The sequence below is a fragment of the Gymnoscopelus microlampas genome (assembly GCF_963454915.1).
Source record: "Gymnoscopelus microlampas genome assembly, chromosome: 8".
In the NCBI taxonomy this organism is placed as follows: domain Eukaryota; kingdom Metazoa; phylum Chordata; class Actinopteri; order Myctophiformes; family Myctophidae; genus Gymnoscopelus; species Gymnoscopelus microlampas.
In genome coordinates this window covers 22,683,309-22,701,267 of record NC_139945.1, presented here as the reverse complement: position 1 = coordinate 22,701,267, position 17,959 = coordinate 22,683,309, and the positions used below count along the sequence as shown (strand labels likewise).

Sequence of the window (17,959 nt, the reverse complement as noted above, 5' to 3'; positions counted from 1 at the left end):
CTAAATTATGATTATAATACTTTTGTCATTTAAGAAAGGGTAACGTATTTGGCTTTAATTTTGAAGACCAGGAATTATATTCCTGATGACTTCATAGAGCTGGGTGGCGAGGCGTGCTAAATTATCATTAATTATTAACTATAATTTAATTTCATATGAATCATTAACATAAAATGTGCTTTGATTACATTAAAAAGTAAAAAAGAAAAAACAATTCTGTCTCGGGTAGGGAATTATGTGACAGACACTATAATATTATTATTATTATTATTATTATTATTATTATTATTATTATTATTATTATTATTATTTTATTTTATTTTATTTTATTATTATTATTATTATTATTATTATTATTATTATTATTATTATTATTATTATTGTCATTTATTACTAATACATTTCTGGGTCTGCAATCCCCATCTTTGTCCACCAGATGTCGCAGTCCCTCTTGCGTCAACACCCAACCAGCCGGTGTTTCTGTTTGTTGGACTTGATGAACTTGACCCGGATGTGAAAGAACCGTTCAGGTCAGTACAAGATGGCGTGGAGAGGCTGTGTTTTCAGGCTGAGTGTGAAGCAGCAAACCTTCAATAACACCACGGGAACACAAGGGTATGTGACTTAACGTTACATTTAATAATAATAATATCTTTACATGTAATCACCCCGACCCTGGCGTCCCTGGTTTGGGGAATGCCATTGTAGGGGGACATGTTGGGGAAATGTACGAAAATAGCAGATCTACAAGCTCACAAGGCGTTGCGAACTTGTAGATCTGCTATTTTCGAGTTTCTTTTTAAAATAGCGCTTAACCGGTCAAAACCGTTAACTTTCATGTAATGTTATTACTTGACAACATGTGATGAGTGTTAAAGACAACATGTTAGAGAGAGATGTTTCATCACCTAAACAACCTGTTTAAAAAGGTTATTTTAATAATTAATTAAAGATACTGATTGATTGAATACCTATTAACAGTTTGTCAAAAAATAAAGCACTATGGCTTGTTTCCATTGGGGTCCTTTGTACTCAATTCATTGAAAAACAACTTACAACTTTATAATGTTTTGATTTTTCCCTGCATTTTCACTCTTTTATTTGACCGCTTGTCAGTGAAAATGTCTGATCCAAAACAAGACCTGGTATTAATATTGTCATGAGACAATTCAACAGTGTGTGTTTCTGTATCTTCACAATGTGAATAACACCTTTAACTTATCACAATGTTATTCACATTGTGAAGATACAGAAACACACACTGTTGAATTGTCTCATGACAATATTAATACCTACTAGACTAAATGAGAGCTGAGATGTGTCATATATGGAGTTTTTCATTCAAATATATAAACTATAGAATCATCCAGGATAATGTGATTTATTATTTCCTCACCTCTAGCCACAGTAGGCTGGGTGCCAGACAGACACACAGTTGTTGTGTGTTTGAGGCAGGTGTTGTCCTGACGTGAACCATATAGGATATGAACCCATGATGAGGTGACATTCTCCATATATATAGACAGTAGAAGCCACAGCTATAGGTTCTGATTACGGTATGTTCTAGTATGCTTGGCCAGGGGGAGTTGGCCACTTAAGCCCCATATGGGTAACCATAGTCCCTCAGGGCTCAATACTACTGTCTTTTCTGTAATTGTGGGGAAAGCTTTCGCTGAAACTAGCCGATTGACAAGCTCACAACGCGACGCAACACGTCACATTGCTGGGGGGGGGTGCTGGGGTTCAGGTGGTTAAAGCCTGTTAAGCCTCACTTTGTAACTTTTTTTAATGAATAAAATGTAATTGTGTCCAATCTGTATGGTAGAGCATATTAACCCATTTAGACCTGAGGCCCATTTTAAAAACGCCTTCTAAATCCTGACCTACGTTTTCTGATAAACTTCAAATATTTATAAAAGAATTACAACAATGTTTGTTTCTATATACTGTACATAGCAACAGGAACCCCAAAAGGGGTTCCCGTCCTGAAAGGTATAGTTACAAATAGGGGTTCCCGCCCAAAAGGGGTAAATATAATATAACTACCATTGGGGTGGTTGTATTTTGTCTCACTGCTCTTCTATTGAGACATTTAGATCGTGTCAAAGGTCATGTCTCACCTAGACACAGCATCTGACTCGAATTTTGACCTGATGGTCAAGATTCAATGAATCCCCTGAGCAAGCAGGCAGGCTCTATTAAAAAATGTCAGCAGAGCACTTAAATCAGGAAACCAGGTTCAAATTCGGGGTAGAAGAGGAAAGCTACATGTACATACTGTAGTGCTGCTTTAAAGTCCAAGTTAAATGTTGTCCAAGTATTACGGATGCAAATTATTGATTAAATCATTAATCAATCAATTGATTGATTAATTCATAAGCAGTGATTTTCTGAGAACCTGAATGTACTATAACAAGTACAAACTGCATAGTTATAGTAGCATCTGAGACAGACAATTCTGAAACATTTGTGCCCTGAAAATGCAGGTGTTTAAATATAACCAAACAAGTTAACAACACAATTGCCCCTGTAAGATATTAACCTCTCAGGTGCAATATAATTCTTGCATGACAACACAGTGCAAAGCAGTAGCGGTTAAACCATTTGTGGATAATAACATGCTGAGCTGCTCAGATAACATGTAGCAATTGTTTGCGTTAATGAATACTGGGAAATCAGAACTTTGGAATGTTCAATTCATTGTTTAAGTGATTAATTTAATTGAGTAAATTATTAATGGTTCACATCCTAACAAGTATTAAATGCCCTTTCATAATACATGTATTGTACACTGGTATAGCAGATCTACAAGCTCATAGCGTGGCACTGAGTGCCGCACTATGAACTTGTAGATCTGCTATTTTTTTAATAGCCCAAAGAAATGTGAAAAATGACACAGATGCGTTCCCGTTCCTAATGGATTAATAAAGATGTTGCCTATTGATTGAAAAGCTCTGTGTCTGTATGTCTCCAGGTGGGGGCACTGTTTCCAGCAGAGATGTGGGTTCAAGAAAACAACCAAGAAGCCCGAGGTGAAGAAAGTGGAGGAGCCAGGCCCCTCCCAGAGCCAGACAGACAACGCCCAGGATCTGATCCACCACAAAGGGCCCGTCCCCCCTGTGCCCCTCCGGCCCCGTAACTTCCACACCAGAGGCTTCAGTACGCTGGTCAAACCACTGGTCTTCACTGTAGGGGTAGGACATATCCACCACTTTGATTAGACGAGCAATCATAACTCATAGAACACAGTTGTTCCCAACCCTTTCTGGATCAGGGCCCACTCGAAAGTGTTCACGGCCCACGCCCACCAATATGCCCACTTAAAACGGCAGCCGACACATATTCAGAGCATGTTTATTAATAATCAATCAATCAACTGTGTTCCAGCTTGGATCACATATTTCTTAATTGTTGGTATCGCAATGAAAATTCATTATTCAAGGTTTAAATAAAAAATACCATGACTTTGGTTTTCTACATACATTTTCTAATATTAATGTCATATTATCAATATAATCTTAGCGTTTTGCCAATAATTTGGGGGCCCACTTGCAATATCCTCACAGCCCACCAGTGGGCCCCGACCCACAGGTTGAGAATCACTGTCAGACTCAGAACATGCTGAAATATCGTTTGTGTGTGTGTGCACGCGCGTGCGCACACTCTACGGCTGCTTTGTCATTCAGTACCAAATTTCGAAACCTACATACTAGAGTAAATTATGCTTTGTAGTATGACAGTCGGTGACGCTTGCCAAAAAAAATGATCTACAAGCTAGCAATGCATCGCAAGGCGTTGTTAATTTGTATAACCAAATACCTTGATATTAATATTGTTGTGACGACAATATACATCTTTATTTTAAAGGGATTGTAGGTGAGTTCAGACATAATCAAAGAAAAAAACTGTTGTCAAACACCGCCCCTCCAGCAGTTCTTTTCCCCGACCACCAGGGGGTGACGCAGGGCATACTTTTTAAATGGACCATGCCCAAAATAGGTTGCCTTATGCGGATACAATTCGCGGAACTGCCCGCCCCTACGGTTCTCTGAATTATTATTTTTAAATAGGCTCTTTCATGATAAATTGACCACATATATGAAGTTAAACAACTAAATTCTATCCAAACGATTTTTTAAAAGTAAATTATGTGCCTCCAAAAAAGAAGTTTGAGAGCGTTTTAAAACCGAAAGTAAAAAGTTCGCACGGACGCGCACGGACGCGCACATGCGTGCGTTAATTTACGTACCGGACAAACGTAACATAAACATAGACAGTAGGGAAAATACGGATTTCAGACAGAGGACTGTGTTTCAATGCAGGAAAACACCCCAGCATCATTATATAGTGGCTGATAGAGGGGAGAAAATGCAAAATAAATATATATATAAATATTTTTTAAATTTAGGCTTAATGTTCCCTACAATCCCTTTAAAAAATTGCAAAATAGAAGTTCTGAACACACTCCCGTTTCACGATGCGAAGCATTGTGAGCTTGTAGACATATCCAAAATGCCAGATGATATCTAGTCTCATTGCATGGCTATAATATGGAGGTACTATACTGCCCAGCAGCCCTAACTCCAGGTCAGTTTACAGGGTGTTCATTCGGTGCGGCTGCCATCTGGCAGTACGAGTCGCTGAAGTCTCGGGTCCAGAGCTACTTTGACCAGTCCATAGCAGACTGGCTGGAGAAACGACGGCCGAACAGCAAGCAAGGAGACTTCCGCAAAGAGGTCAGTGAGACTCCAAACATCGTGTCACCCTCGGTTTTTACAGTGATATAATATGTCCACGACTTCCTGTTCCAGGTCTCACTGGCTGTTTATTATGTTTTAGATCAACCAATGGTGGAATAGTTTGAGTGAAGGCCAGCGGACCGCTACTGGTAGGTCTTCTGTCTGTCTGTCTGTCTCTATCTATTTGTGTAATCTGTCCGTCCGTCTGGTAGAGGCTGCACCATAAAAATCATATTCAATGGTGGTATGTGGCCTAATGCCTATCAAAAAGGGTGAGAATAATGGACATAGTGCAGGGGTCTTCAACGTTTTCAGCCCAAGGACCCCCTAGCTGAGAGAGAGATGAAGCATGGACCCCCTCTATATTGTATAAAATTGTGTTTCAGATTCAACTTTTTTTGATTACGTGGTCTGCTCTTTTTTCCCTCTACACCGATAGCTCTTTGCAGCTTGTAGATCTGCTATTTTTGGCAAAAGTCTCAGAAAAGGGATGCTAGGGTTCAAGTGGTTAAGGTAAGAAAAAAAATCATCACACAAAGATTTGGCGGACCCCCCATAGTAACTCTGAGGACCCCCTAGGGGTCCCGGACCCCCTGTTGAAGACCCCTGACATAGTGAATATGTCTGTGTTGCTGACAGTGGGCTTTAAATGATTATTTCTAGGTCCAAGAAGTACGAGGTCACCACTTAAGCCTAATTTATAACGCTGTAGTTTGACATTGTCACTTCGCCAAAAAGAATGGATCTACAAGCTGCCGTCATGTGATGGAATATAAATTAAACTTTAAGTGCTTGTCTAGTGAGATGAGGGCGTCTCTTAATGTATTCTACTGTTATCGATCAGCTCAGAATGAAGGATTTCTGGAGGACAGAGTATTTCTGAAGAATGAGAGAAAATGTGAGAGCGCCATGGAAACGGAATAGGTTGAAGATCATACACTCTTGCCTTCTGTCATGAACCAAGCCAACACTAAGATCACTCGTTCACAAACCATTTACCAATAGAGAAATTGTATGTCTCCTCGCAACCAAAAACAGTGAAAGCAGCCGATCTACAAGCTCAGAAACACGTTGCTATCTGAAAAGTTTTGAGATTGTAGATCGGCTATTTTCAGCATTTCAGCTGTCGGGCATGAAGAGACGCATGTGTGTATCGAAGTTTCATGGTTGTAGGTCAAACAGGGCATGAGTTGTACCTGTTCAAAGTTGGCACTTTCAATTGAGTGCTATAGCGGCACCCTTTGACAAATGAGTGTGAGAATTATAATGGCTCTTACACTGTGTTTTAATTTGGAATATCTCTGCTTTGCTTTCTCTCAGGCATCATAGCAGCCAACATTCTGGTGCTGTGCTGTTGGAGGATTCCTTCTCTACAACCAACCATGATCAGATACTTCACATCCAACCCTGCCTCTAGTCAGTACACACACACACACACACACACACACACACACACACACACACACACACATACACACACACACACACACACACACACACACACTCACACTCACCACGTATGTGGTTGTTCATGGTTACTAATGTTGACATCTTGGGATGTTTATGATTAACCATTAACTCTGGTGGAGCAGTGGAAAAGTGCCTGCCCACGACCACAGAGGTTGTAGGTTCGAATCCATCGTGGTGCATCCGGCTTTGTCGAGCGTCTACCCGAACACAATTGGCCCGTGTTAAGGGGAGGGAAGCCAGGCGGGGAGGGTGATATTTGTCACTGCACATACTCCTATGGGCTGGGGCGGCACGTGTCAGCAGGGAGTGTTGGGCAGGAAGAGTAGGATGAAGGCTTTATGTCCTCCCGGTGGGGGCTCCTCACAGGCAGGTGAGTCGGTAGGATACAACAGCAGTGACGACACAGAAATGTGTGTGAGGAAGAATTAATTAGCACAACGACTAAATTGGGGAGAAAAATTGGTAAAAATCACAAAAGAGATTACCCATTAACCAGTAATACAAATTGTATTCAGTTAATACTATCAGTTCAATTATTAATTAAAACAATTTATTTAAAAAAGTAATTTGTAATTATTATACATTTCTTGTTCATTAGAAAGACGGCTGCTATTTGCTAAACATTTAGCTGAACTGTCTTAGGATAGTCAGAACATCTCGAGGTGCAAGAACAGCAGAAGAAAGTTTTGAGAGACCCATCCGAAGTTCTGAATATTTTTTTTGTACTTATTTCCTACCCAGTCCGAACAAAGTTCGGCTATTTGGACGGAGTACATTACCAGGTTTTACGCAGCTGGCCATGTAGTTTTTAACCGGAACTGGGAAACAAACTACAAAATCAGCCTAGGTTTTCATCTGCCTTCAATCAGTTTTGATTAATGATCATGAAAACATTTTCAAAATGAGCTTTTCAATTCGTCTGCGACCCATTGAAAGCTTGTAAATCGTCTATTTTTCTTCACCTGGTTGGCAGCAGGAGCAATATTACTAAACATCATGATTTTACATACTGTATTGTGTTAATTGTTTAGGAAACAGCGCTAGTGTAGGGGGCTCCTTTCATACTGTTTTAGATTAGGACTTGGTCATACAAACATTTTCAGTCGTGAGATTTTATTTTGCTTTAATCCATGTAAATGCCATAACTTGTGTGTGTGTGTGTGTGTGTGTGTGTGTGTATGTGTGTTACAGAGAACGTGTGCAGTCCCATGCTGCTGTCAGCGTTCAGCCACCACAGTGTGTTCCACCTAGCTGCTAACATGTACGTTCTGTGGAGCTTCTCCAACACCGCTGTCACCATGCTGGGCAGAGAGCAGTTCCTGGCTGTCTACATGTCTGCAGGTACAATGCACAATGTAGGCATTTGGCAGATGCTCTCATCCAGAGCGACTTGCAATAATAAGCAAGGCATACTCCTACACTGTCTCTGGTACACCGATCACAGTCCCCCAACCTCTTCCCTTAAACACACAGAGATTCAGTGCGTTCAGATAGTTGTTTTCTTGTTCTCGGAAACCTTTGGTCCAATCGATTTGCCACTTGTCACGGCTCACCTCCGGATCATATGGGACACACACACCAAGTTTGAGGTCATTTGTTTGGATGGTGCCTGAGTTATGCCCAGGACACACACACACACAGGTTTCGTGAATTAATAAAAGGGTATATTCTATTGTATTTATTATAATACACTATGCAGTATTATATTATGCCACATTGTTTCATGCTTTATCCTATATTATGTATTACATTATATTTATTATATGTTCTATTAATTCTATTCTATTGTCATTAGGTGTGATCTCTTCGTTTGCCAGCTACATGAGTAAAACAGCGTCAGGAAGGTTTGGTCCTTCACTAGGAGCGGTGAGCACACACACAATACTACACCTGGTACCCTGGATACACACCTGCTACACACAATACTACACCTGGATGCACAGTTAAGGGTCGTTCATACTGAGCACTATAACTATATCTTTCTACATTGTATTTTTATATAGTTTGTATGAACTCTGCCATCCATTTGACTTAAAACTATAATATATACTAATATCTGTTTTATACCTGTACACACGGATATATATGCACCTGGTACACACTGGGTACAGAGATCTTGTATATAACGTGTGTGTGTGCGTGTCTGTGTGTGTGTGTGTGTGCGTGTGCGTGTGCGTGTGCGTGCGTGCAGTCAGGAGCCATCATGACCATCCTGGCTGCTGTTTGTACCAAGATGCCAGAATCCAAACTGGCTCTGATCTTCCTGCCTGACTTCACCTTCACTGCTGGAAACGTTAGTACTCGGTCTGTCTGTCTGTCTGTCTGTCTGTCTGTCTGTGTGTTCTAACGTTGCTCTCTCCACCAGGCTCTGAAGGTCATCCTGGCCATGGATGCAGCAGGGGTGGTGCTGGGATGGAGGTTCTTTGACCATGCTGCTCATCTCGGAGGAGCGCTGTTTGGCATGTGAGAAACACACACACACACACACACACACACACACACACACACACGCGTTTGTATTATTATACTTATGAGGACACCAACATTTTAGGATGGCAATTTTATGACTGGTATTTTTTAACCCAAACCCTAAAGCTGAAAATCTACTGTACACGCTCACAACATGTTGTGCTGTAATGCTTTGTGAGCTTGTCACTGACGCACAACTGAGTATGCTGTATAACCCTAACCCCTCTAAATGTCTAATGCTAACACTGAAGACAGATTCCATGCGACGTGTATTTATTGTGTGTCTCTGTGTGTCTCTAGTTGGTACATTATGTTTGGTCATGAGTTGATCTGGAAGAACCGGGAGCCGTTCGTCAAGATCTGGCATGACCTGCGGACACGGGGGTCAGGGGGCGGGGATAACTGAGGACCATCCCTCTAGAGACACGTTTGACCTTTGACCCCCGGCTCCACCAGCACTGACCTGTACTTGACGAGAAAAGGACCAAGAAGGAGAGCAGTCCCTTACATGGCTGTGATGTCATCAAAAGGTGACATGTCCTTAGTTACAGTGTCGTCAAGGGAAGACCAGTTCTTGGCTACAATGTCATCAAAAGGTGACCAGGTCTTAGAGGGGTGCTATGACTCAGCGTATTTATGAATTAGTGTTTATTTTTTTTATCAGGAGCCACGCCATGAAGGATTGTTAACCTGGACAGCAGGGCGCTTAACCTGAGAGTGTCCAGGTACATGTCTGTAACATCAAAGTATAGGAATGATTTATGTCTACACACACAAGCTTCAGGTCTGAGTTCACACATACAGTATTGTCAAATTCACAATATTAATTTAAAGGAAAATAATTGGCAGATTTTTTTTACCTAAATCACATTGTTCTGATGTGAGATCATAATGCCATGGGGTGGGAAATAATGCCATATGTCTAACCTGTATTTGCTCCTGTCAAATGCGGAAGTGTGCGTCTGTGACGTCAAAACACATGGTTTCACATGCCCAATGACGCCAGGCGATGCATTTGATGTCTCAGGCATACTGTACACCTATGTATTTCACGGGAGAAGAAGACATAAGGGTATATTTTCCCACACTGTATTATACAGGTATGTTCTCCTCACGTCATGATGAACAGGATTCAGGCAAAAAAAAATCGATGACGGTTCCCCTTAACTCGGAGACTGCACAAATGGAACCAAATGGACTTTTTAAGGCCCGGTTACCCATCTGCATCAGAGTCAGCGCATCTGAAACGCACGCCGATGTGTCAGATGCATCCATTTCCCATGCAGTCTCTTGCAGTGCCGGGACACGCAGCGCTTCTATTGGTTGGTGCCAGGTCAAGGTTCACCAGTGTTGAACCGATGCTTCAAACACGTCAGACGCTTCAGTGCCTACAGCGCACCGCAATGGGAGGCTCCACCCCTTTCTCCTTCCTAATGGAGGTGAACGGGGAAGCTGGCGCGTCTGATGCAGATTTGTGACCGGAGCTTAACAGATTCATTTAAATTAAATAAGGGGGGGGTGGGGCGAGGGGTGAGCGAGATGCTCAAAGTTTTAATGCCGAGATGGAAGTGGGCCGTTGGGGGGGGGGGGGGGGGGGTTAGACAGAAGTCTTGTAATGATTGCGCTGTTGCCGGTCTGTCACCCGACAAAATCAAAATCCTAACAACACGACGTAAATCACACATCTCGGTCTGCCGTTCCAACAAGGTGCGTGAAAATTGTAATAAGTTACTTTTTGGGGAAGGGTAACTGAAATGTTATTAGTAATTTTACTATAAGTTAAGTTACTATATAATTCGCAAGAATACAGTCTCATTAAAGTACTGTCCAGAAAATGTGTAGATATGAGATTTAACCCTCATGGGTCCATTTGGTTCTATTTGTAGAGTCTCATAGTTAAATTAATACTGAGCATTTGACTGGTTGGGTAGAAGCAGAGAAAAGTAAAAAATGCAACCTGCACTGTAAAGCTGCAGACTGTTATGTTAATGTGCAAATAACTAGGTACTGAATCAGGGTCTTCTGTGTGGACTGAGGATATATTGAGCTTTTGAGATTCATGCAATAGCACTTGTCAACCAGTAGGTGTCCTACTTGACCACAGAATATAAATGTTTCAACTAGAAGAGCAGTTGTGCTCTACCATTCAAATGAGACAAAATAACAATTCACAAAAAAAAGACATTTGCGGATTCTAGGTTTAATCAAATACAAAATGTCCTGAGGGTTCACTCGCACATTTTGGATTTAGATCATATATTTCTATGTGTGTATTTGTATATTTAAAAAATGTGTTGATGAATAATTTCTCTGAATGATTTCTCTGTTGGACTGGCCTGTGATCTCATCTCACTCATATTGCTGTATATAGAAATACATGTAGGAATATATGACAACCAAACACACACACACAGACACAACCTTTACTAACCTTTAAAGTTAACCTTGCCTTGAAAGACCTTTGTTGGCTATGAAAATGTCCTTTTCCCTCAAGGAGACCAGAGAAATGTCCCCATAACAGTGGCGTCCCTAGGATTTACATTTAGGGCAGGCGAGATTTTTCGTGGTTCTCAACCTTTTCAGGTCATGACCCCCCAAAATAATAATCATATTTAATCTGGGGACCCCCCACCCTGATGAGCACTTGGAATGGAGGCATGCATTTAGTTTGACTTGGTAAATATTCTGAAAATAGCCTATCAACCCCCCCCCCATCATGTGGGGGACCCCTAGGGGTCCCGACCCACAGCCGACCCACTGCCATAAAGTCCCAACGCGCTTCATGCCAGTTGTGGGTAGGCTCGTGGGACAAATTGAATATAAAAAGAGAAATACCAATTAAGCAACTTTTGTTTAATGTGGACATTGATGCATACAGTACATGCTAGGAAGCAACATTGTCAATTCAAGCAAAACCATATTATATAAAAGTATGTACTGCATATTCTCTCTCTCTCTCTCTCTCTCTCTCTCTCTCTGTGTGTTAGGAGGTTTTGTTCATAATTGATAAGAACAGCTGAATGGACCTCCAAGCTCACAATGAAGTTTGAGGTCAAAAGGGGGTGGAGCCTTGAGTCAGCTAAACCAGGTAACTCCATCCCCCTTCGGTGAACTTAGCTGTTTTAGCAGAAAGTTTGAGGATCCAATGGAGTTAGCTGGTTTTGTCAGAAGCACTTTTTAATACTTTTCATTAGTTCAATATTTTTTTTAATCAACACACAGACGTAAAGGGTGTTCAATGGCCCTGATTTATGGAAAAAAATGCAAAAGCGGAAAAATGGAGTTAGATGCTTCCTGCCGGACAGCAACGATATACAGTATATATATATACACACACACACACATGTGTATTTGTACTTATACTGTATGTGTATACTTCATGTTTCAAAATCTAACAAAGTACGTAGCCATGGATGCACACACATGCTAGGAAGCAACGTAGTTAATTAATTAAGCACAGGAACCAATAGGCCTACTATACAGTATACAGGAATATATACCTCATGTTTCAAAATCTACCTGAAGTGGCCAAATAATATATTTTGGATGCCCCTACATGGCAGAAGATGTAATTGTGGAAAGGTTCAGCCCAAATATATTATTGAATGAATCTTTGGTATTTTTTGGTGGATTTTGAAACATGTGAAATGTTATTTCTCCAGAGTGGAGAAGTTGTCTTTGTTTGTTGTTGTGCAGTGATGTCACAGCGTTGATTTGCTTACGTTTGTCATCATCACTTTGAACACGTTTTCCAAATTATTTTCAGCTGAAAGACGGGAGCTGGTTGTAAAGTTTAATATAGAGGTGATGTAAAGTATGTTTCTTATTTGAACCAAATAAAAGCTTAATGTAAAGCCACTGCTCTACTGACTCATACTATATTTGTATAATACACTGGTGCTGAACATAACGTCCATTCATCAGTTTACCAGCAGTAGGTGCTGTCCATGGGACTGATGTCTCTCTGGTACTTTTGCATTGATTCATTAAATGGGTCTTTGGCTCCAAAATAATGTTACATATCGTCTATGTCTGGCAGAGACGTGTATGTCCATATATTTCAACTTTTCAGTTGAACTTAGACGATAAGTTGATAAGTAGGCTCATTAGCCTACATGAGCACAATCTCTCTCTAGGTCGTCCTCAGACGATGCAACTTAATTCATAATCATGGTAGGAACTTTGCTGCCTCCACACACACACACGTGATATTGTCATGATCTTACATTCGTATAGCTCTCCAATAAGTTCCTCGTGTATGGCTCTCCAATAAGACACTGTGAAGTCTGGTCGACGTTTTCCTTCCTGACAGCAGCTTGTCTTGAGTCTTGACTCGAAAAGACTTTACACTAAACTGTACTCAACATCATCACCATCCGTCCACCGCGACCATCCAGACACACCTACATGAAATTTAAATGGATACAAATTAAATACTACTATACGAAAGATAAAAGAGCAAAGCAATAACTCCCACCCTTGATGCAAAAATTAAAATTTAAAACAGCACTGCTCAACTGAAGCCAAGGCAAGACCTAGCTGTTCCAGCCATCATTGGATATAAGCAGTGTTAATTAAACATGTTTTGACTTATAAATGACTACGGTTGAGTAAGGTTATCATTAGAGTCTTGTCTAATGTAATAATTGCCCATATATTAGACATATATGCCCATATTTGGGCGTAGCTGCATTGGGAACTCCTTTTAATGCTTATCGCTGAGTCATGGTGACATGAGTGTGACATCAGAGGTCCGCCGGCCGGCCGGTCCTCCCGATTCTTTGTAGAAAGACTGCCGATCTGACTGACTTCCCACTGGGAACATCACTCCCTTGCATCCTCGACAATACGCATGCCGTCTTTGAAGTCGGCCGGAGCAGCGATTCTGGAGAACTGGATCTCCATTATGCCCATATATATGCTCATATATGGGCATATCGGTCAGATTGGCAGGGTGACGTAAATGTGAGGGCCGTGTAGTGGCCCGAACAAAACATAAGCGCACTCCACAATATCAAATTACCTGGACAAAGAAACACTCAGCTTTCTCTTTGTCATACACAAGTCATGAATAATGACTTGTATTATATAGATATATTAATATTCTATTAATATTCTGTCTGCAAGATAACCACACAACAGATTGCAATGTACTGTACATGTCTTCTGTTATAGAAAGGCCTAACCAGGCACAGGGGTTGAAAAATAGCTTCGACTAGAAACCCTAAATACCATGCAACTGTTTCATGATTTTTCACTTGATACATACAGTAGTTTTTTTGTATTGTCCCTGTTAAATAAATAACTACAACCAGGAGACCTGGTACTGCCAGATCCCTAGTGGTTGAAATCTGAATGGCCGGACTTCGCATGACGTGTGTGCAGAGGAAAAGAGGAACCTGGAAACCATGATAAAATTTCAGTTAAAGGAGCTACACCATGAATTTAAAAAATAATAATAATATTTGATATCACATTGTTTATGTCCCTCAAATGTTTTTCAAAAGGTTTGAGCCTAAATCAAGCCTCAGATATACTCATTCCAACTAACTTCTCTCTGGCTTATAAAGCACTTTCACCTGCAATACCACATTGTCCTGTTTGGCACGGGGCGCTATTGAGCCAGTTTGTATGCATGTTATGTCCTGGTTCTGTGTGGAAAAAGTAAAAAAAAAAAAGAAAAAAAAAATATATATTTTTTTTTTGGATTTTTTTTTTTTTTTTAGAACTGAAAAACGGGAGGAATTGTTCCCAGACGTGACGTAGGGTGGGGGAACAAATCTGACGGACTGTTTTCAGACCAATTTACATAAAAACCACAGATAGCCTATGAAAGCCTGCATGCTCGAAGTCGGGTATTTGTTGGAACAGAAGAGAGGTGGGGGAGACCAAAAACACACAAAAATGAAGAAAAAGTTAAAATTCATGGTGTAGACCCTTTAAATATTTCAAAAAAGTATATAACATATTACGTGAAGAAACAGCTTATCAGTCTAGCAGTATGCAAGATTAGCTCATGAAACACATTGAAATACACACAGACAACCCCTCAAAAAGGACAAATCTTGTGGATCTCGGACTTCACGTGTATAGCCTGTGATGTCATTTCCGCATGACATATCTATGACATATGACTCCATATTTAAACAAGATTTCAACCTGATTAAAGATCTCTATTGACTTATAAGTTTATGTACAATATTTCAAGGAAGAACATAATTATGTGAAAGGTGTTTTAGATAGTGGCGTGGCCCTTCTTGCACTCTTATATATATCTAAATTCAGAGATACATTTATTGCCTCCAAGCTACACATCCACCCCATTGGTTGTGGCTTTCCCCAAGTCTTTCTAAATTGGGGTTCTCTCTACAGAGAGGGTGATGGATACAGCCAATCACGTGCACATTGCCATGGTGGAAGATCTTAACACCAATGAGACAGCCCTGTCAAAGGTTGTGACAGATGTGGAGCTGGCCAATCAGCCGCCTGGCTCCACTGTGAGCTTTCACAACGTCCAGTACAAAGTGCTGCTTAAGTCTGGCTTCCTCTGCAAGAAAACCACACCCAGGAAAGTACTGGTGGACCTCAATGGAGTCATGAGACCTGGTCTGCACGCTATTCTTGGACCGACAGGAAGCGGAAAGTCCTCTTTCCTGGATATCCTCGCCGCAAGGAAGGACCCGGCAGGTCTCTCTGGGGAGGTTCTCATAGACGGAGCTCCACAGCCTCCCAACTTCAAGTGTCTCTCAGGCTATGTGGTTCAAGATGATGTGGTGATGGGCACACTGACGGTGCGGGAAAACCTCAGTTTCTCTGCAGCGCTGCGTCTCCCAAGCTCAGTGCCTCAGGGGGAGAAGGAGGCTCGTGTGAATCACCTGATCAGAGAGCTGGGACTCACCAAGGTGGCCGACTCCAAGGTGGGCACACAGCTGATCCGGGGGATCTCAGGCGGGGAGAGGAAGAGGACCAGCATTTGCATGGAACTCATCACCGACCCCTCTGTTCTCTTTCTGGATGAACCCACCACAGGCCTGGACGCCAGCACTGCCAACTCTGTCCTGCTACTGCTGAGAAAGATGGCCAGTCATGGACGCACCATCATCATGACCATCCACCAACCCCGGTATTCCATCTACAGACTTTTTGACAGCCTGACCTTGCTGGTTGGTGGCCAAATGGTGTACCATGGGCCTGCACTAAATGCCTTGGACTACTTCACCAACATTGGCTATTCCTGTGAACCTCACAACAACCCAGCAGATTTCTTTCTAGATGTCATCAATGGAGACTCTACTGGCACCACTATCACCAAGATGCAGGGCTCTGAAGAACTGGGCTTGTCTAAGGAGCCGAGCAGCCCTGAACAGAGCATTGAAGAGTGCCTGGTGGAGCAGTACAGGAACAGTTCCTACTTTAGGGATACGCAGTCCCAGCTGGAGCATATCAGCCAGTGTAAACAGTCCATCACCCCACCAACGTCCCACACCTTCACCTATAACACCTCTTCCTTTCACCAGCTCCACTGGGTGCTCAAGAGAACCATAAAGGATCTTGTGCGGAATCCACAGACCGCAGTGGCCCAGCTGGTAACAAACATTTTCCTGGCTCTCGTTGTGGGTGCTATTTTTTTGGACGTCAAAGATGACCAGAGTGGGATCCAGAACAGGATGGGAGTCCTCTTCTTCATCTCCACCTTCCAGTGTTTCAGTACTGTGACTGCAGCTGAACTCTTCATTACTGGGCGGAAGCTCTTCGTGCATGAATACATCAGTGGCTACTACAGAGTGTCTGTTTACTTCCTGTCTAGGATCCTGGCTGACGTCATCACTTTGCGCACCATCCCCACCATCATCTTCTGTTGCATCGTCTACTTCATGATTGGTCTGAAAGCCACAGCTTCCGCCTTTATCACCTTCACACTGACAGTGATGGGGGTGGGGTACACTGCCGCAGCCATGACCATGGCCATGTCAGCAGACCTGAGCGTGATCACACTAGCAAACATTTTGATCATGATCACCTTCGCCTCCATGATGATCTTTTCTGGTCTACTGGTGCACCTCCCCAGCGTCAAGTACTGGCTGGCCTGGGCCCAGTACCTCAGTATTCCTCGCTATGGTCTGGCTGTCCTCCAGATCAACGAGTTTGTGGGTTTGAAGTTCTGTGAGGACCTTGTGATGCCCACCGCCACCATGTCTCCTGACTCCACCAACTGCAATGAGAGCCTAGCTGGCCTAATATGCACAGGAGAACAGTACCTGGACTATCTAGGAGTTGAATACACCACATGGGATCTGTTGGCAAATCTGGTGGCTCTGATTGTCATGGCTGTCATCTTCCTTATCATCGCCTACCTGAAACTACGCTTCATCAAGAAGTTTACGTAAGATGGCTTCCTCTGGTACTGTTCTCTTCAATGAGAAATATTCAAGTTCAGAAACCATGAATATTGTATACATATAGATAGATATTCTCATGAAGGAGTGTGCCTTCATGTATTGCTGTGGTTCTCAACCTTTTCTGGATTAGGGCCCCTTGAGTGTTCTCAACCTACCCATCTGACCCACTTAACACGGCAGCTGCCGTCTTATTTTTGAAATATAGGACTCAAGTGATCACTTTTTTTGATGAAATCAGATGACACCTCTGTATCACAATGCAAAACATTGTAAGCTTGTAGATTTGCAATTTGTGCGACACCCACACGCCCAATTCAGGCAAGAACTGCACAAGGTGCCTTTTTTGCCAAATCTATGCCAAACTTGCTCACCTGGCACTGTGGCCTAATAGTCCTCCTGAGGCATTGTGCTATATGAATTACAGTAGAATACACATGACTTCAAGATATTTAATGATAACTTTGGTCTGGACACTTCTGCTTATGGATCCTCCTGTATTTCTCATGTGTCTTCCATTTCTTCCTATTTTATAACAATGTTCAATGTTCACTCTTCCACTCTATGGGAGCAAAGGGGTGGAGTGTCCCCTTGTGGCTTGTTGACGCCATTGAAGCGTGTCCCTTAGGGGCCGCTCTCACATTTGCCTGCGTCAATGTCTCGAAAACTGTTAGATGGTTTTGGCAATAAATGATTGAATATTAAGTATTATATCATGAATAAAACAACGTGTCAACAAATATTTTAGACCCCATGCATGTGTTATACCAAAAAAAACAACAACAACTTTGCAACAGCCCTAAAATGGCTTGACTGGAGTGATATCTATGACACCGAGATTGGTTGCCAAATGATTTAACTAAAGTTAACGAGGTCATGAAATCC

The 17,959-nt window shown here is 41.9% G+C and overlaps 2 protein-coding genes and 1 long non-coding RNA gene across 3 annotated transcripts; all 3 read left to right on the top strand.

Annotated features, from left to right (window-relative positions):
• Positions 1-529: 529 nt before the first annotated feature.
• On the top strand, positions 530-10,170 carry LOC311050975 (presenilin-associated rhomboid-like protein, mitochondrial). The gene is made up of 10 exons (XM_084065270.1): positions 530-615; positions 2,975-3,194; positions 4,593-4,736; positions 4,840-4,888; positions 6,060-6,155; positions 7,401-7,550; positions 8,005-8,075; positions 8,401-8,502; positions 8,575-8,672; positions 8,979-10,170. The coding sequence occupies exons 1-10, from the start codon at positions 542-544 to the stop codon at positions 9,082-9,084; spliced, it is 1,110 nt and encodes a 369-aa protein (XP_083921396.1). The 5' UTR covers positions 530-541; the 3' UTR covers positions 9,085-10,170.
• A 1,453-nt stretch (positions 10,171-11,623) lies between these two features.
• LOC311050984 lies at positions 11,624-12,536 on the top strand. Its single transcript, XR_014601346.1, has 2 exons — positions 11,624-11,752; positions 11,796-12,536. It is a non-coding gene; the product is annotated as an uncharacterized lncRNA (long non-coding RNA).
• A 2,522-nt stretch (positions 12,537-15,058) lies between these two features.
• LOC311050518 (broad substrate specificity ATP-binding cassette transporter ABCG2-like) lies at positions 15,059-17,065 on the top strand (the record flags this gene model as incomplete). The annotated part of the gene is made up of 1 exon (XM_084064603.1): positions 15,059-17,065. The coding sequence occupies one exon, from the start codon at positions 15,059-15,061 to the stop codon at positions 17,063-17,065; it is 2,007 nt and encodes a 668-aa protein (XP_083920729.1).
• Positions 17,066-17,959: the final 894 nt, after the last annotated feature.